The following is a 19898-nucleotide window of genomic DNA, read 5'->3' as shown; positions in this document are numbered from 1 at the left end:
CAAGCCCAAGTTAGTTGCTAAAGTCTCACCTGGGAAGTGTCAGAGCTGAGATGTAGATTGTTGTGGAGCCTAGATGTGTACACATAGTCATCAGACACTCACAAAGATGAATGAAACCAGGAGGAAACACAGTGAGGGCCATGATAACACAGGCAGAGAGGCTCTCATTGTTCCAGGCAGTCAGGGAGTCCAGGCTTCATGGAAGCTCCATCCCAAGAGCTTGGGAAGAGCAGAGCTTGTTAGGAAGAGCAGCTCAGAGTGCATGGGGAAGGTCCAGCCAAGGTCTGTCCATCTGCTGGCTATCGGTGTTTAGTGGGATCCTCAGGTTATTCCTGGTGAAGTTAGAACTGCTGACATCCCATGTGATATATTCCTCACCATTAGGAGAATTAAATGGGTTTGTAAAATGGGTCCAAGTTTACTCAAGTTTTTCTACACAGCCACAATTTATGAAGCCAGGAATAGTTTGGAATATAGTCTGTTATCATCTAGGAAATATTTACCCTCAGGAAAGTACAGGTTTGTATGAGAAGCCATGAGGCAGAGCATCCTGAGTAGTGTGCAAACACTGAAGTCTGTGGAAGTGAGATAACGGAAAAGTAATTTGGTGAGCTCTCAGGTTAATGCAGAGGCAGCTGCAGCCTCTCATCTAGACAGTCTCCGGGAGCCATAACTCAGGGCTCTGAGAAATATCAACTCTTCTTTCCTATCCTCAAGGTCACTGTCTCAGGGCCTACAGAGGCAGCCTTCCATTTGGCTTTAGGCCAGCCCTGACACACCCTCCACCCTTCCCAGAGACACTGCCTGAGACCCCTGTCCCATGGGACCAGGCCCTCAGCTTGAATCCCAGATGGTTCCCATGGCTATCTGGATAAACTCTCCACTACCCAGCTGGCCTTCGAGACCCTCACAATCTGGCCCCATCGCCAAGTATCCTCTGTCTCTGTCCCTCCATGACCTTGCGCCTCTGAACATCCTCGTTCACTTGCCTTTCCAACTCCTAAACATTCTTTGAGGCCACATTCGGTGGCCCCTCTCTGAGGCCTGTCCCCACGAAGCCGGCTGGCTGGGGCACCGAGTTTTCCCAAACGACAGCCCCTACTCCGAAGTTTCCCGGGACAGGAAGCGCCACTGACAACAGGGCAGGGCACGGCGCGACGCCCCCAGGGCCCCTTCTTGTGGCCGGTACCCCTCCATCCTGGTTCAGTGGGACGCCACCGCCAACCCCCTCTAGGCTCCAGGTAGCACACGCTAGCGGCGTCGTCCTCGAAGGGCGCATGCGCTGGCGGCGGCTGCTGTTTCCCGGCGACCCCGCCGCTGGCTTGTGGATACACGTCTTCACTGCCTGGCTGAATCGCGCGCGCGCGCGCGCCGGGGCGGGGGAGGCGGGGGGGCGTGTGCAGGGTAGGGCCGCGCGGGCCGCGCATGCGCATGCGCAGCGACAAGCGGCGGCGCTAGCCGAGCTGGGAGATGGCGGCGGCGGCGGCGGCGCCGAGCGTGTGAGCAGCAGCCCGGGAGCCGCCGGCCCGGGTCCAGCACGACCCCGACCCCGCCCGCCCGCCAGCCATGGGCAACGAGGCCAGCCTGGAGGGCGGCGCTGGCGACGGGCCCCTGCCGCCCGGAGGCACCGGCCCTGGCCCGGGCCCCGGCGCAGGAAAGCCGCCTTCAGCACCTGCCGCCGGCGGACAGCTCCCCGCTGCAGGCGCGGCGAGGGCAACTGCGGGACCACCGGGCCCAGGTCCCGGCCCCGGTCCGGGCCCTGGCCCCGGCCCCGGCCCCGGTCCTGGCAGGTAAGCGCGCGTCGCGGCACCTGGGGTGAGTGGGGGGGGTGGCGGGGAGCTGCAGCCTGAGGCCGGGGCCGGGGCCCGCGACCCCTCGATGTAGTCTGTACAGCGAGGTCAGACGTCCGGCCACACTTTGAACCCGGCCCGATTGGCGGGAGTCGGGTGGTCTCAGAGAGAGGTCCTCTCTTTCAAGCCACCTTGCCCAGGTAAGGCAGGATGGTGAGTGAGCGCAGGGTCAGTCAGGGCCTGCAGACCGTGACTCCGTCACGAACCCCAAATTTGCTAACCCCCCAACGCTGGGCTTAGGAGGGGCTTATGTAACCTCGGCCAAGTCCCTCCGCACTGGGGAGCAGTGGGATGGAAAACGTCCTCCCTGTCTGCTGGTGTCTGCATGTGTCCATTGTGTTGGGCCAAGGAAAGAGCACAATGGGAGTGGCTGTCAGGGAAGATAAGTGTCACTGCGAGGAACAGAGAGATATGGAAATAGTTGAACCATGAACTTGGTCATGCACTTTCCTCGGGAATTTAGTGACTATAATCATCTTTGGAGGAAGGGAAAATGCCACTAGACACCAAAAAGTACTTATTTAGGCTCAAAATATGAACAGGGTCATGTGCTTTCACCAACGTTTAGTGAAACACTCTTAGGTGAGGCAAAAATGCTATTGAAGCATCTATCACCGAATATGTTCCTGTTGCCTTATGATTTAGATTACCACCTCAAACCAGGGAAAAACTGAAACCCACATAGGATGCTTTTAACAGAACATATCTGATCAAATACTGTGAAACCAGCTTGTTTAAAATGTATGCCAACTGAGGTCCCACGAAAACACTCAAGTGGTTGTGAATGCAATGGAAGGGAATGCCAATATATGATAGATTAGTAGATTGAAAACTCCAGAAAGCTACCAAGAGACAACAGGATAAAATGGAAGGCATTATCTTTACACCAAATGGGCCTAGGGAGTAGCAAAACCCTAGGCGGGGAGGTGGGGGGAGGGGGCACTTCTGGTTCCATGTGAGTCTGCTGATCATGTTGCCTTTCTTTTCTGTGTGGGAGCACACGAACTGTGAGGGAGCATGATTTTTGATTCTTCAGCTGTCCAACTGTGCCTCTCATGTGTTTATTTCCTCAGAAGTCATTTCTTAGACAATCAACAGTAATGAAAGGCTCTTAATAGCCTAAAACCTGAGGCAGACAGACCAGCCTGTGAGCACCCTCTTTAAAGGGGGAATCTGCCCATTTTACATTAGCTATTAGAGTAATGCAATTGGTTAGCCTACGGTTCTTAGCACTGCAAATACTGTCCACCTTGCTGCGTGTTGAGCTGCTGTTTGAGTTTTAGCTTGAGGGAGCCTCACCCAGGCTTTAGAGCTTGCTCTCCAAGGGAAAGCGTCTACAGCTGAATGGAAAAACACCCTGTTATTGGTAGTTCTCTATATGGGGAATTTGACATTTCTCTTCTGGTAACCAAACAGGCTGCTCTGCTTATAGTTTACCTGATGTTGCGGAGCCAAGCATGTGACATTTTGGAAAGATTTGGGCAGCTCAGAGGGGCAAGAAGGAGATTGGTGTCTACTACTCATATTCCTTTTTGGGGTTTCATTTCTACCCCATCTATGCATTCTGCTATAGGGCAGACCCATGAACTACTGTAGGTTGAGGAACCATGGGGCTCCTGTTGGAGTTAGTAGTCACATAAGTTGCTCCAGGCTGTGGGCAAGCCTCACCCATGGGCCGGTGGTGCTAACGTTCTATGGCTGTCAAGCTCAGGGTGATCTGGCTACTTGTCACCAATCAGGACTAGGGGCCCTTAGGAGATGGGATTTACTGCTTCAGCTGATATTCAGCTTGTCGCAGTACCTCACATGAGCAGCACCTCCACAGTATGTCTCTCCTTCAGCATTAGAATGGCTTCTGCTTCTCACCAGAGCATCTCAGGTACCTGATGCTAGGTTAAGCATGCTCTGTTCAGAGAGGCTACTGAACAGATTGGCCCACCGATAGAGGAAAAGCCCCGTGGCATGTGCTTCTGGGCATTCAGGAAAGAGCAGTGGCACAGTTTCAAACAGGCTTGCAAATTTGGGGGCAGTTGGAAGCCTCATCGAGGCAGGTGGAGGGTAGGTAAGGGCGAGATCATTTTACTAACCCCAGAGGGGAGTGGAACTGAGGTTCTGGGGGAGTCGATCACTGGCTCTTTCCGGTTGCCATATTACCCCTTGGTACCCCAGAGTTAGTCTCTTCATCCTCATACTGAGCTCACTTGGGTTCTGTGAGGGGGTGACTCTGCCATTTATGACTGAAGAGCCTGACTTGAATCCCATAAGTGGCAGCACCACCACACCCGTAGTGCTGCCTCTTAGCCTGTTTGGATGATCTGGCACTTTGGGCATCGGGGAGCCCCTCAGGCGGGGCTCTCTGCTTCTGGTCTCAGGGTAGCATGTACAGTTATAGAGGTTGTACCTTTCTCAAGAAGTGCCAGATCGGAGAAGGCTCTACTATCCGAGCTGTAGGCCCTGGTGTGGGCTGCATCCTCCTAGAGGAAGGGGCACCTTTCATTCATTCATTCATTCATTCACTTATTTTTATGCCTGATGTACAGTGAAGTGCTCAAGTTGATGGGATTTAACCTATGTACATACCCATGACATACCACCAGTTCAAGATGAAACTTTGTCAGTACCCCAGAAAGCACCTTTTTAAAAAATTGCACAAAGGAGCCACATAAACCAGTGACAACTTATCTAATCTATAGTGGACTTGGTGTGGACTTGACATGTTCTGACATTTGCAGATTGGTCTTCAGTCAATTAGCCAAGGTGTATTTACCAGTATCGAGAGCAAGCACTGTGCTGGGCTCTGTGGAGGGTCTGGAAGGGTATACAGTGCTCCCCGGTCCTCTAGCATCTCACAGTCTGGTTGGTGAGACAGCCCTCAAAGAGCCAAATCATGGAATTTGGCTGGGCAGCTCCGTATCTGAGCAGCTCAGGCTGAGAAGGCTCGGTGTCTGAGCAGCTCAGTGTCTGAGAAGTGCCAAATAGACAGTGCTTATAGAACGGTTGTCAAGTGAGAAGAGTGGAGAGGCTTCAAAAGAAGGAGAAACCCAGGGCATGCGGGAAAAATGGTGGGGTTCTGAGATGTGGAGAGGGAGAAATAGCATGAGGAATGTGGTCTACATAGGTAGGGTCGGCGAGCAGAGAATGGGGCCAAGTGCAGGGGTGTGGAGGAGAGCTGGGGCAGACCAGGCGAGGCAACTTTCCCTCATTACCCATCAGAATCCCTGATCACCTCGAGGTTGCCTCTCACTCACTTCCAGCTCATCTGCCGTGGAGACATCTTGAACCAATGGCAGCGGGCACACAGAGCCTGGTCGTGTGCTGGATGGTGGGTGAGGCTACTCTGTGAACCACCGTCCGAGTTCCTTTCCCAAAATGAGTTTGTCATAATTCTATCCCAATAAGAAAACAAAAATAAAAATAAATGGGTTTGTCAGGTATAGTATATCCAGTCTGGGATTAGCCAGACTTGTTTACTGTATCAGCTACCAGTTAGGCTCTAGAAAAATCTGGGATTCATGTGTAAGGATGAAATGAAAGGATATAATTGCCAGGTTTAGAAATAACAGCGCTTTATCATTCAGAGATCCTGTTGGGCCCCAGGAGCTGGATTCTCATGGGGGGCATGACATGGGGATTGTACTAAAGTGACCTAACATCTGAATGGTGATGATGTCAAAATTTCACCCGAAGGGGCAGCCATTTCTCATCTTTTGCCAGGGAGAAAGGAGCAGCTTTGAAAATAGAGCTTTTCCCAGCATCGGTAAGACTCATAAATTGCTGCTAAAAAAAAAAAAGTTATGGAGATGTTGGGGAAGAAAGTCCATCTTTTTTTCTTCTTCTTTTTTAAACTCTTTATTATGGAAAATTTCAAATCTACATAGAAGTTGAGAGAATAAGCTAATGAACTCCCATGTTCCCATTGCTCATTTATCACCAACTCATGGCTGATCAAGTTTGTCTGTCTTCCTCACCTGCCATCCTCCATGAAGGCCACTTCCAGACATCCCCACATTGCATCATCCGTATTTCAGTGTGTATTTCTAAGACATACGGGCTTTGTATGAACGTTACCACAGTACCACGATCACACCCAAACAGGAAAACGGTTCCTTCTTCCTTTTTTTTTTTAAATTTTAATTAAAAAAAAAATAATCTCTGCACCCAACATGGGGCTTGAACTCATGACCCTGAGATCAGAAGCTGCATGCTCTACTGACTGACCAGGTGGACACCCTGATAACCATCCCTTCTTCATTGCAGCAAATACCAGTCAGGGTTCAGGTTTTCTGATTATCTGATGAATTTATTTTTACAGTCTATTTGTTTGAATTGTGATCTAAACAGGGCCTACACATTGCATTTGTTGGATACATTTCTTGAGTTTCTTTATTTTTTAAAGATTTTATTTATTTATTTGACAGAGAGAGACACAGCGAGAGAGGGAACACAAGCACAGGGAGTAGGAGAGGGAGAAGCAGGCTTCCCGCTGAGGGGGGAGCCCGATGCGGGGCTTGATCCCAGGACGCTGGGATCATGACCCGAGCCGAAGGCAGAGACGCCTAACGACTGAGCCACCCAGGCGCCCCTCTTGAGTTTCTTTAAATCTGTAGATTCCATCTCCTTTTTTTCCATCTTGCAAGATATGACTGGAGGACTGAGTCATTTGTCCTGTGTTTCTTGCATTCTGGATTATGCTGATTGTATCTCTGTGGTGTCATTTAAGATGTTCCTCTGTTCCGTACTTTTTCCTTTAAGCTGGAACTTGTATCTAGAAGCCATTCAGATTCTAATTTCGTTCTTTTGGTCAAGAAATTCTAGCTTTTTAAAAAAGTTTGTTGAGGGCTTTGGCCGTGAAGGGGCTAGGAGTTCACTGAAAGTAGAGCCAGACTTTGGACTAGTTTGGGAGCCAAAGAATGATGCAATGGGACACTTTTCTGTTCTTTTTTTTTTTTTTTCTAAAGTTCTTCCTCTGAGTAGGTTTGGTTCTGGGTTTAAGAGGGCAAAGCTTTCAGAGCCCTTGGGTCATGCCTTTTCACCCAGCTTTGGGGAACACTCCCTGTATATGTGAGTAGTAGGCTGCTAGGAGATAGGGTTTGGGGCTTCAATAAATCCTCTCTCTTCTCAGAGGTCCTGCCCTTTCTTCATGTCAGTGATAGGAGTGGGGAGAGACAGACCCTACTATGTGAACCTCTGGCTCACAGGTTTAGGCCCACTATATGTAGGCTCTTTGAGGGGAAATCTGTTCCTGGAGACTGTGGCCCATCGGCAAGCAGTTGGGGCTGACTGGGGAGGTAGGTTGGCAAAGGCGTCACAACAGTTCTGACTACTCTTACTGGAGGTCTGCTTCACCGCGGACACTGTGCTCCATGTTTTTACACATACTTGTTCCTCACTTCCCCTGCCTGGCTATGCCGCTCTTGTAGGCCCTGTCTGTCTGGGTCTTACTCATCCTTCCTGCCTGGGGACTCACTGTTTACAATGGTGACATGGTGGCTGAGACCTGCCTGCCTACAGCAAGGGCCAGGTGTCACTTTAGGACTTGAGGTCTTCCTGGTGAGCTGGGACTTGGTGGACAATCTAGCCACATAGGGACTCCTGCCTGGGCCTCTCAGTTGGTGGCAGGGGCATATTCTGCTGGCATTGATACTGCATTGGTAAGACTTGCTCAGGCTCCTTTCCTGCCTCGAGGGCCCTCTCCTCCTCCATTCACCAGCATGGTGGTGGAAGCTAGTCATAGCCAGGGAATGAGTTGGCGCCATGGCCTCTGGGACCTGTGGTAGGGGAGATGGAATTCTGGTGTCGCAGTCCCTGTGGCTCCCTTCTTGCAGATGGGGCCTCTGGTGGGTGTCTGTTGCCCCATGGCATTCCTGCAGCTTGTGTGTCTTATACATTCGGTTCTGGTCAGCTGTACCTGTGTGGTGGAGCCAGTAAGCATGCTCCCTGATTCATCTGTGCTGTACCTTTAGCCCCAGGCTGGTCGCAGCACTGGTCTGATCTCACCATCTCTTCTTTGCTCTTATGGGTATCTAGGCTTATTAAGAGAGCCTTGCTCTAGAGGAGACCCCTTACCTGGTACCTCCACTTCTTTCTAACAAGAGTGTCACATGGAGGTGTATTGGGAGCTTCTAGGGAACTCTAGCTCACCCTGAGATGAATCCAGAACGTTTTGGGTTGTCCTGGCTGCCCCTGAAGTGGATGGGGCTGCTGTTGGGGCCCAAGGTGAAGACTTTTCCCTGAGCAGAAGTAGAAGGGTTAGCTTCTGGGACTTGGCCCCCAACCACTGAGGTGATCAAAAAGCCTTAGCAGCAGCTCATGGAAGGATCACCCAGTCTGGGACTACCCCTGGACCCAGAGTTGCTCTCCCGTGCGGTTGTCTTGGGGAGGGAGCTATCCCTTCCTAGGATGCTGGAAGAATCAGTAAGGCATTTGGGTGCTTTGGAGGTAAAGGGGGTAAGGAAATTTCCTGAGGGTCACACCTATACATTCCATAGATTTGTGCATGCAGGGAGATAATAAGGGTCACCTGCCCTTTTTGTATATGGGGCCAGTTGTGAGGAATTTCTACAATTAAGCTCTACTTAGCAATAGGAGGATTTTAGAGTGAAATTTTATCCATGTATTCAGGAAACCCTTTGCTGAACACCTACTAGATGCCTATCACTGGGTGAGATAAGAGGAGCAAAGGAAGGAGCATGAACTGGGCTGTGCCCTCAGGAGCTCCCAGTCTGGTAGGAGAGAAAGAGGCACTTGTTTAGATATTTACCCTCAACTTCCTGAAATTAGAGTTTGCTCCTGCTTTTTCTTTGTCTCACAGAGTTAAGATAAATGAGAGCATGATTAAAAGGGGTTGTATTATTTCATATTCTGAAATAGTAGAATATATATTTGTATGGTGTTTTGCAGCTTACAAAACACATTCACAACATTAACTTATTCTGTTGGGAACTCCAAAGGCCTAATATGAGAGATTTAGAAGAACAGCCAGCTAGCTGACTTTAGCGAACTGACATGCCATACACTGGGCACAGCTGGAGAACCGCGTCACTTCCTCGCCTCCTGCTCCGAGAAGATGGAAAATTTAGCATTCAGATGGGGAGGGCTTTGAGGACGAGAAAAGGATCAGGAAGTAGGACATTTGAGCAAAGGACAGCATAGGGTGCAGTGGGGAAGTGAAGAATACTGGAAGCCTCCAGGGTGGGGGTCAGAAACGCAGGCTTTAGTCAATGCTGACATTGCCCCAAGCTGGCTGTACATGTAGTAGGTCTTCACTCTTTTCCATCTGTCAAAGGTCCCCTCCATCTCTGACAGCGTATTGTTGTCAGATGAGTAAGAAGGAAGGGTGATGCTTCCTGCTATCCCTCAGCCCCACCGAGGAGAGAAAATAGATACGTCGTGCAGACTTTAGGTTCATTAGAAGAGCTTTAAATGAAGAGGAATGCTCTTCCTCCGAGCTCCAGAGATCTTCCAGAGTGGACAAGATGACCTCACAATCAAGCCTGGCGCCAGAAGAGGGACTGGCTGGCACCTTGCCCCTCAGTTGCTCCTGGCAGGTGGGGGCTCTTGCAAAGCTGCTGGCCTCCTCCTACTGGGTTGGCTGGCCAGCCGGCCGGGCTCCTACTTGTGCCTGTGGAGCCTGCTGCAGGCTCCGTTTCCAGCTGTGCATGGTCGCTTATCTCCTGAGTGTTGTGGTGCCCATGTCCCCCATGTGCTCTGGCGCCTGCTTTGCCTCCTCCAGGCGGGCAATTGTGCAGAATCCTTCACTTGTAGAGTGAGGAGATGGATGTGGGGCTCTTGGCAGTTTCTCCTGCACCTCTGTGGGCTTTGTGGGCTCCGGCCAGGTCTCCACCAATGTCAAGGTCTGGCCTGTGAGGCCTCTTCCTTTGGGAGCATGGTTTAGCTTCAGTGGGTGATCTGTTTGCTCTGTCCTTCTTTTATTTTGAGCATCTAATCCAACTCCTAACAGACGCCAAAATATCTGCTTCCATATTCTCTGAAGGAGGAGTTCTGCCTTGGGGTGAATACCCAATGGTCAGTGGCCTTTGGTCCCTCCCAGGCAGATGACTCCACCGTTGGAAAGTTCTTTCTGTTTGCCTGAAATGGGCTTCCTTACACCTCCTTTCTCTTGGCCTGGCTCTGCCCTCTGGCTCACAGGTTTAGTAGGAGCTCACTATGCTCTCATGTCCTCAGCTGCAGGGTTCTTCTCTAGACTTCACTTCTCTGGTCCTGTGTCTGGGATGTGATTCTGGGACCCTTGGCAACCTGGGCTGTTTGGCCCAAGGCTGTCAATATCCTTAGGACAGGGAGGTTCAGAGAACAGGACCCAGGGCTCAGTATGTCACATGGACTACGAGTGACACAACCTGGAGGATGAGCAGCCTTCACTCATCAGCCTGAGAAGACCATTCTACACCTCCCTTAGTGCCCTCTGGCACTGCATCCCACACTTGTCCAGTCTCAGGCTGGGTTCCCTCCATCCTGGGCTTGTATAACCTGAGTGTGAATGTGTGGGGGCCTGCATGGGTCCCTGCCATGTCTTCTTTCGTTGTACTTGGAGATCCCTTCCAACCTAGTGAGACCCTTTGGATCCTGACTGTCTCCTGAAATAGGGATAATAACTAAGACAGTACTTGTTTTCAGAATCATGCTGGGAGAACTTCTCCCCTTCTTATGGCCCTGGGGGCCCACTTTCCAAATCCTTGTATCTCTCTTTGAGTGGTCAGTGTTGAGCCCTCGAGGCCAAAGCCTTGTCAGCTCTGGTTAGAGGTGGTGTCAGCTGGAAGATGGCGGTAGAGCCGGGTCACATTGGAGAGGCAACCACCCCTTGCACCTATGGAAGCCTCTGTGCACTGCAGAGGAAACTCTTTCGCAGGCCTGTTCTTCCCTGGTCGGCCCTGGCATTCTGGCCTCTTTTTGGGATACACCGGCCTTAGGTTCTGTAGGGAGGATGTCCTCAGAGGCAGTGAACACTCTGCAGATGAAAATTTCAAACACACATAAAAGGAGAAAAGATGGAATGATGAACCCCCTCCTGTGAACCCATCACCCAGCTTCAACAATGATCAGTGTTCTGCCATCTTGTTTCATCCATATTCCTCCAACTTTTTTTTTTTTTTTTTGGACTGGAGTATTTTTAATCAAAATTCAAACGTATCATTTCACTCATACTTTAGGATATACCTCTAGTATATTAAAAGCTGTTTTTATTTTAATCCAATGACATTATCACAGCCAACAAAGTTAACTGTAATTTCTTAATATAACTTAATACCCAGTCCATGTTCAATTTGACTTGATTATCTCAAAAATGATTTTTTAGGGTTGTCGTGTTCAAATCAGGATCCAAACATTCTACATATATGTAGAATTATACACACACACACACACACACGTAATGTATACATGTATATATATATATATATGTATTTTAAAGATTTTATTTATTTATTTGAGAGAGAACATGAGAGGGGGGAGGGTCAGAGGAAGAAGCAGACTCCCTGCTCAGCAGGGAGCCCGATGTGGGACTCGATCCCGGGGCTCCAGGATCATGACCTGAGCTGAAGGCAGTCACTTAACCAACTGAGCCACCCAGGCGCCCTGTATACATGTATTTGTTTCAAAATAATAATATAGATATTTTTACTAACAATAATAGTAATGAATGTATTTTAAGATCTCCTTGTGGCTTCTCTTGTCCTTAGTTTATCTCTTTCCAGGGATGTCTAGTCCAAGCTCTGTGTTTTATTATTTTCTTTTCTTTTTTTAAATTTAAATTCAATTAATTAACATATAATGTATTATTAGTTTCAGAGGTAGAGGTCAGGGATTCATCAGTCTTACATAATACCCAGTGCTCATTATGTCACGTGCCCTCCTTAACATCCATCACACAGTTACCCCCTCCCCTCCAGCAACCCTCAGTTTTTTTCCTGTGATTTAGAGTCTCTTCTGGTTTGTCTCCCTCTCTGATTTCATCTTGTTTTATTTTTTTCCCCTCTTCCCCTATGATCCTCTGTTTTGTTTCTTAAATTCCACATATGAGTGAGATCATATGATAATTGTCTTTCTCTGACTGACTTATTTTGCTTAGCATAATACCCTCTAGTTACATCCATGTCATTGCAAATGGCAAGATTTCATTCTTTATGATGGCTGAGTAGTGTTCCATTGAAGATTATCTATCTATCTATCTATCTATCTATCTATCTATCTATCTATCTATCTATGTAGATATATATCACATTTTCTTTATCCATTGATCTGTTGGTGACACAAGTTCTGTGTTTTAGAATTATTAGAAATGATTCTTCTCGGGGCACCTTAGTGGCTCAGTCGTTAAGCATCTGCCTTCGGCTCAGGTCATGATCCCAGGGTCCTGGGATCGAGCCCCACTGCTCAGCGGGAAGCCTGCTTCTCCCTCTCCTTCTGCCCTCACCCCCGCTTGTGCTCACCCCCCCAAATAAATAAAATTTTCAAAAAATGTTTAAAAAAAAAAAGAAATTATTCTTCCCAGTGAGGTTCTGCCATTAAGAAGATATATAATTACGCTCTTTCTTTCTAGTTTGTGTTCAGTTTGTAAGGATTGCTTTTTGATTACTTATCTGTTGCCACGATCATACTGCATAATAAATCAACCCAGACTCAGTGGCTTCAAAGAGCAATTTTTTATTCCCACTCAGGCATTGGCATGCTGGCTAGACTTCTCTGATCTGGGCCAGGCTCCGGGCTCCAGTTGAGTCCAGGTCTGCTCTACATGTCTCTCTCATCCTCCTTGGACAGCAGGCTAGCCAGGGCATGTTCTTCTGATGGTGATGACAGAGGCACAGGGGGCATGCCTAACCACGCATACACACCACACACACACACACACACGCACACGCACACGCGCATGCACGCACACACTTCAGTCCACATCTGCTAACATTACTTTAGTCAAAGCAATTCATATGTAAGCCCAAAGTTAAGGGATGGTGCTGCAGTTACTCTGAGTGTATAAGAAATTACCCTAAAACTTAGTGACATCAAACAACCACTCTTTTGCTCACAGATTCTATAGGTCAGGAATTCAGGCAGGGCACATGGGATGGCTTATTTCTGCTCCATGGTGACTGGAGCTTCAGCTGGAAGACTCGAAGCCTGGGGGGACTGCAATCACCTGACGTGTCTTCATCACTTATCTGTCTCACAGTTGATTCATGCTAGTAGCTGGGAGCCTCAGTGCTTCTCCACATGGGCTAGTTTGAGCTTCCTCTCAACATGGTTTCTGGGTTTCAAGGGTATCCTAAGAGAAAGAGAGGAAGCCAGCTGGAGGCTGTACTGCCTTTTATGACTATTGTTATTTTTGCCATATTCTATTCATTGAGGCAGTTCTAAAGTCCTACCCAGTTTTGAGTGGAGGAGACAAGGACTCCATCTCTTGGTTGGGAACGTCCAGATTCTATAAGACCCTGTGGAAATCTTGTTGAGGCTGTTTTTGGAAAACAGAGTCTGCCACATCTGGAAAAATAGACTCTCCACCCTCAGTGGGAGGAATTGCAAAGTCACATGGCAAAGGGCAGAAATCCATTGAGAACAACAGACTTTTATGTTTTTGATTTAATTTTCTTAAAATTATGTAAAACTTTCATGTGTTCCAAATAAAACAAGATGAATTGAGAGAAGTCTAGTTCTATCTTGTTCCCTTCCACCTTGTTTTCTTCCTTCCCTGATAAGAATTCATCTTTATCAGTTTTTTCCCATTGTTTCTTCTTGAAAATATAAGGACAATATACATTTATTTACCTCTCTCTCTTATATATATAAAAAGTAACAAATTCTGAACACTGTGCTGAACTTTGCTTTTTTCCCCCATAATATATCTTGAAGATCACCCTGTAGCAGAGTGGAGAAATCCTCCTGATTCTTTTTTTTTGCATCTGTACAGCGCTCTGTCACATGGGTTTGCCATAGTTTATCCATGGACATTGGCCTATGGCCAGGCTTTTCCTCTTACAAAGAACCCCACATTGAGGAACCTGGTGTATGTGTCATTTTGTATTTTTCCTGGTGTGCCTATGGGCTAGTGTATTTATGGGACTGTTTCCCGGTGTATCTATGGGGTGTTTTGTATTTTTACCAGGGTAGCTCTGGGTTAGTTTCCTATGGGATGCTGAAGCAAGGCAGTAAGTGCACATTGTGCTATGTTTTATCAAGCTTAAGGGGCAAGGGCAGAGGCAGGACACTAGTGAGGGGCTTGGACAGTGTTCAGGTGCGACAGGATGGTCATGACCAGGATGAGGGAGTGTCAGGGAGTAGAGACGGGGGAAAGTGCTAAAAAGTGCTCAACTTCTGAATATATACTGAGTGTAGAGCCAGAGGAGTGCTGAACGGCTGGCTTTGAAGAGTTAGGGAAAGAGAGGAGTGAGGAGGACCCCTGAGTTCTGGCCTGAGCATGTGGTACACGCTGGGGGCAACTGGCATGGGGCTAAGATCAGGAGTTTGTTCCTGGACGAGTTGTGTTTTAGAGACACCCAAGTGAGACATTAGGTAGGCAGCTAGGCATTCAAGTCTGGGCTGGAAAAATAAAGTAGCACCTCACCTGCACATGCATTAATATTAATGCTGCCTGTTCTTACAAATACCCTGAGAAAGAGATAAGGAAGAGGAAGAAATTGAGGCAATACTGGGGTTCCAAGAGGGCGAGTCAAGTACAGTGAATTTGACAAACTTTTATCAAATGAAATGCTGCAAATGAAAGCATTCAGTCTGAGGCCTGGAATTAAATACCAGCTGGTTGCCTGGTTCCCATCCAGGGCTGAGGATCTGGAGGTGAACAGGTAGATTACCAGCCCTATTTCCTACTACAGAACTATTTGAATTAAATTTGATTAGGGGTTTGGTCCCTGTCCTTTGGGATCTCTGACTCAATGAGGGGTGCCTGAAGGGGAGCTCAGAGGGCCCACTATGGTCCATCTTCCTCATCTTCACATACAGCTGCTAAAACATACAGAATTTGGGCCTTAAGCTGGAGCTTTCCCTAGAGAGGCCTAGCCCATCCCACAGGCTCTCAGAATCCACTGCAAGTCAGGGTTTCAGCCCAGGCCACCAGGGCCACAGAAAACCCCTTCTTGCAATAGGAAGAGAGCCATTTTGTCTCTTAACCCTCGCTTGTGTTCATGAAACTCCAGGAAGTTCAGACAGTGGTGGAGGACAGGGTTCCCTTGGTAGATTTGGGGGATTGGGAGGAGGGCAGGAGGGGGGGAGCTCCAGGTCTGGGGCCGCTACTCTGGAGTGCTGCTCTGCCAATGGGCACCAGGGGCAGAGATACCACTGTGACTCTGGGATGTGTATTTCTCTGGGCCCAGGGCCCTGGAGGCAGGCTGTGGCCCGTGGAGCTGGCTCAGAAGCCAGTGGACTGGAGTAGGGCTTTCTCAGGAGCCAGGCATCCGTCCCTGCTTTCCCTGTGTGCTGAAAGCATTTTTGCAAATGACAGAGCTTAGCACTGACAGCCAGGGCCAGAGGGGTTTCCCGGCGGGATGCTTTTGGTGAGCTGTGATTCGGGCTGAGCCTATGAAAGGGCACAATGGGAGCAGGCAGGACAGGGCAGCTGGCTCTGGGTGCTCCCGACAGGCCGGGTCTGCCACACTGCCCCCCTTTCCCCTAACTCCCCAGCTTTATCAGAGTATAGTGTGGAGCCACCCCCAAGGGCTGTGCTCTCACTGGTTCTTGGCACCTCCCGGCCACCACGGTGTATACCTTGGCTTGCTTGAGCTGTGAAACCACAGAGACTGAGGAGCTACAGATGCATAGCTTCTGCTCTGTCCCTACCCAGGCACTCAATCAGGAGTGAGGAGCCCTGAGAAACCCATCCAGGGCTCCAGGGACGGGTGTCATGCAACCATCTTCTTTTCTAAATGGTAAAAACCTCCACACCCCTGAGTATGGAGTGTGGAAGCAAAAATGTCCTCCCTATCCTCAAGGCAGAAAGCCTGGTGGAGACTCTGGGGGTACACTGCTCCCTTGCAGTTATCCAGACCCTGGCTTGCTGCTCTGGGTCTGCCTGGTGGTGCCGAGAACCCGTTTCCAGAGGCATGAAGAAAGAAGAAACTAGAAGCTTTGCCTTTTGGGAAAGCATCTTGTATTCCCTGTACTCCCTCATGAGCACTTATTCTGGGAAGCCCAAGCCTATGAAGGGGAGGGGCAGTGACCCCAGAAATAAGCAAGGCTGAACCTGCTGGCAAGGTTTTCAGAGAACATGGGCCTTAGTCAGGCTCCTTTAGCTTCATTTCCCCTAGTCCCTGATGGTAGCTCAGGAAAAAACAAGACGTTCAGATAAAGGCATGCATTGCTTTTGAATAAATAGTGATGATACTTAGTAGTAATTGATTTTGCTTATAAAGTGATTTTTCCTCTATGTAGCTCTGTCCAGTAGAGGGTCAGAATCACTGGTAAGGGATGGAAAGACTGAGGCCAGAGAGGTTTTTTTCCAAGAACCCCATAGCAAGGCATTTCCAAGAACAGGACGAAGAGTGGGGTCTTCCCACCCCTGGCTTCTGCTTGGTGGATTTCCCCGGCCACTTTGGGTTGAGGAAACTTTCATGTGTCAGTCAAAAGATTGGACATCCGGTGTGAGGACTGGTCTGCTTGGCACTCTCCCTGTCCCTGGAGAGAGTGGGCTGGGGATGGGGAGCAGTCTTAGGGTGACCTTGGGAATTAAGCCTCCAGGGTCAGAAGAGAAGAGTCCAGGCCCCGTTGGATGGGGTCTGGGGACAAGGCCTTTGCTGCAGTGAGACTCCTTAGAACAACCCACCCCTTGTAGTGTGCTTACTCTGTGCCAAGCCCCAGAGGCCTCTGAGTCAGAGGTCAGAGGCCTTCATTCTTGGGAATGAAGACAGAGATCGTTCAATCTCTCCTTTTGTGAGAGGTGCCATGGGCGCAAGGGGTACCTTCTCGAACAAGTTAACAGGGTGTAGGCTGTCCTGGAATGTACAGCCTTTAGGAACAAAACCCACAACCATGTGAGTATTCTGGTAAAGTGTGCTGATTATTATTTGCTGACATGCCATGGGAGTGTGTTTAGACACATAGGGTGCAAGCAGCTCCCTCAACACGTGCCCCCAACAAATTAACTTCTCCAAAGATCCTCCTTTATCCCCAGGGAAGGCTTTACTCCCGAAATGTGCAGACTCATTGTTTAAGAGTGTTGTTTCTTTGTCCCACGTTTTTGTTCACTGTTTATTTTCATTCAGTGTTCGTTTAACAAGCATTTATTAGTCCCATTGTGTATCGGGGTGTGTGCAGACTCTGAGTTCATAGAGGAAATGCAGTTGTCAGTTTGGTTGGATTCCACAGTCTGGGTGAGCAAGAAGGGCTCAGCCAAAGCCACACAATTAAAAGAAAGGAGCACCAAAACTTCTCTGGCACCTCCTACCCCTCCCGTTTTGTAGTGGGTTGGCCTGAGCCTCAGATAATAGCTGCTTGTCCACACGCACACACCCACGCACACCCAGACCCTGGTTCTTTCTGGGGCTCCAGGGACAACCTAATGGCCCCATTCAGGGGATGTGTTCCTGTCTTAGCTGCCGACACTTCCCTGTGGGCTTCTGATCACACTGTTCTTCTGGAAGCTCCCTTCTTGGTTTCTGTAGCACCCCCTTGTTTACTTGTTGGCCTCTTCTGTGGCACCACTGGCACCGCCTGCCTGAGGGCCCCAGGACTCAGCCCTGAGCCATGTTTCTTTTCCCTCTCACATGACAGGTGTGGCGTGCTGACAGCGCCCTAACCTCTCTACAGCTCAGGTCTCAGTCTTCCAGTGGACGCCTGCATATGGGCACCCCCAGCCACCTCCTACACACAGTGCCACCATCTGCCCCCCTTCCTCTCCCCTTTGACTGGAATAGTACCTAGTGTTGGGTTTGTAGGACCTCTTTGGAAAAACTTGAGCCCATACCACGATGGAATTAATCTGACATAAAGTCTTTTTGTGAAGACAGGAATGTTGATGATTTTGTTTAGTGTCCATAAAAGATCTTTAAAAGTCTTTTGTTTGGGAAATGGAGCCTCTTCCCAGACCCAGGCCTGGTGCCCCTAGGGCCATGAGGACAGTGGGAGCCCCCGAGCATGGTATGGATGGTCAGAGACCCCACTGGTCTGGCTATATTCACCAAGGGAGGGGAATCATGGGTCACGGGGTGGGGAGAAATACTGGACGTGACTGGGGGAGCGGGGAGCAAGAAAGCCTGCATGTGGTGGCCTCCCTCAGCTGACCATGACACCACTGATCCCAGGGCCAACTGCATGGTTGCTTAGCATGACTGGGGCATCCCAGTCAGGATCTCTCATCCCAGACTGGATCACAGAGGGGCTGTGGGCTACTGAATACCCAGCAGGGAGGGCATAGCGGGGGCCCCATGAAGGGTGATGGACCCTTAGCAGTGACTTTGTGAAGGAGTCTTGCCTGGAGGTGGCACTCACCCCTCTTTGGATCCTGCTACCCCACATGCTTCTCAGGGATCTTGCCCAAGCAGGGCTCTAGTGCCACTGAGGCTTGTTCTTGGTCTTTGTTCCCATGCTCTTTTCTTGGCATCTTTTTCTCACGTTACTCCCTGACTTCTGGTACATTAGGGTACTTTTGAGTTTTAACCCTATTAATGAGACTCTTCTGGATTTTTTAAAAAAGTTTTTATTTATTTATTTAAGTCACTTCTCTACCCAAGATCAGAGTTGCACGCTCTTCCGACTGAGCCAGCCAGGTGCTGATGGGATTTTTAAAACATTATATAAGTAAGACATAAGCATCTTGTTGATGTGAGTATTCACACAATCCAGTCACTGAATGAAACTTCTATTTTCCCCTACCTTTCCTTGCATTATTACCTCTCTGCCTACTTCTAAGATCTTTCTGTAGGCACGTCCATGAATCTGTTGTGTACTTATACAGTTTTTGTTCATAGTAGCTCAGCTTCATTTTCTATATATATATTTTTTAAGATTTTATTTATTTTACAAAGAGAGAGAGAGGGAACACAAGCAGGGGGAGTGGGAGAGGGAGAAGCAGGCTTCCCGCGGAGCAGGGAGCCCGATGTGAGACTCGATCCCAGGACCCCGGGATCATGACCTGAGCCGAAGGCAGACGCTTAACGACTGAGCCACCCAGGCGCCCCTTCATTTTCTGTATTAACAAACATTTAATCACCAAACAAAACTTGCGGACCCTGAGTGCCCAAAGGCCATTACGGTCAAAATATTAGGTCACAATAATAAAGTAGCAACCGCTCCAGAAATCAGTGCTCTGGGGAAGGGTGCACTGCCTAGCACGGGGACACAAAGTTAGGCTTAGCCCCCTTTTCCCTGTTGAGGTTTAATGAAAAACGGGGGCACAGAACTCTGCAGGGTCTTCACCACCAGAGGGAGCTGGCCAAGACAGGAGGGGATGGAAACTCAAAATTGGCCAGGGTCTCTGGTAGTCAGTCAGACATTGAGCTCCTCCTTCTCCTCCTTTTCCTCCTCCTTTTTCTTCCTTCCTTCCTTCCTTCCTTCCTTTCTTCTTCTTCCTCTTCGTCTTCTTCCTCTTCGTCTTCTTCCTCTTCCTCTTCTTCCTCTTCCTCTTCCTCCTGTTCCTCTTCCTCTTCCTCCTTCTCCTTCTTCTTCTCCTCCTTCTCTTCGTCCTTCTCCTTCTTCTTTTCCTCCTCCTCCTCCGCCACCACCCAGCTGCTGGGCACTGTTTCTCTGCCAGGCCCTGGTGCACGGGGTGGCTGCTCAATCTGGGGAGGGCTACCCATTGTGGCATCTTTTTCTGTCATGACGCTGGGGCCTCTGGGGTCCCCAGGGCCACCCGGCCTGTCCTGTTGGTGACAGCTGCTACACCCACTGCACTGGCTGCAGGACTCGTGCCTTCTTCAGCTGTACTCGTGGCTCCTCCACCATCCGCCCCATCTTGAGTCCGCCCACCCTCTCCACTGGCCACCGAAGGACTGGCACATTCTTTTTTTAAAGAAATGGGATCACACTGAATACATTGTTTTGCAGCCAGCTTTTTTCACAGAACAATATAGGGAGACATTTCTCCCTACTCTC

General features: G+C 49.2%; 1 protein-coding gene across 1 annotated transcript in view; it reads left to right on the top strand.

Annotated features, from left to right (window-relative positions):
• Positions 1–1566: 1566 nt before the first annotated feature.
• BSN (bassoon presynaptic cytomatrix protein) overlaps positions 1567–19898 on the top strand; it is an 89680-nt gene continuing 71348 nt past the window's right edge. Inside the window, exon 1 of the mRNA XM_028124547.2 lies at positions 1567–1790. Within this exon, the coding sequence (XP_027980348.2) occupies positions 1567–1790 (224 nt within the window). The remainder of the gene's footprint in view (positions 1791–19898) is intronic.

Source organism: Eumetopias jubatus, unplaced genomic scaffold, assembly GCF_037043125.1.
Source record: "Eumetopias jubatus isolate StellerSeaLion01/CBP00866 unplaced genomic scaffold, mEumJub1_p1.0 scaffold_1, whole genome shotgun sequence".
NCBI lineage: Eukaryota > Metazoa > Chordata > Mammalia > Carnivora > Otariidae > Eumetopias > Eumetopias jubatus.
The sequence above is the reverse complement of the archived record's forward strand: the minus strand, read 5'-3'. Positions and strand labels throughout refer to the sequence as shown.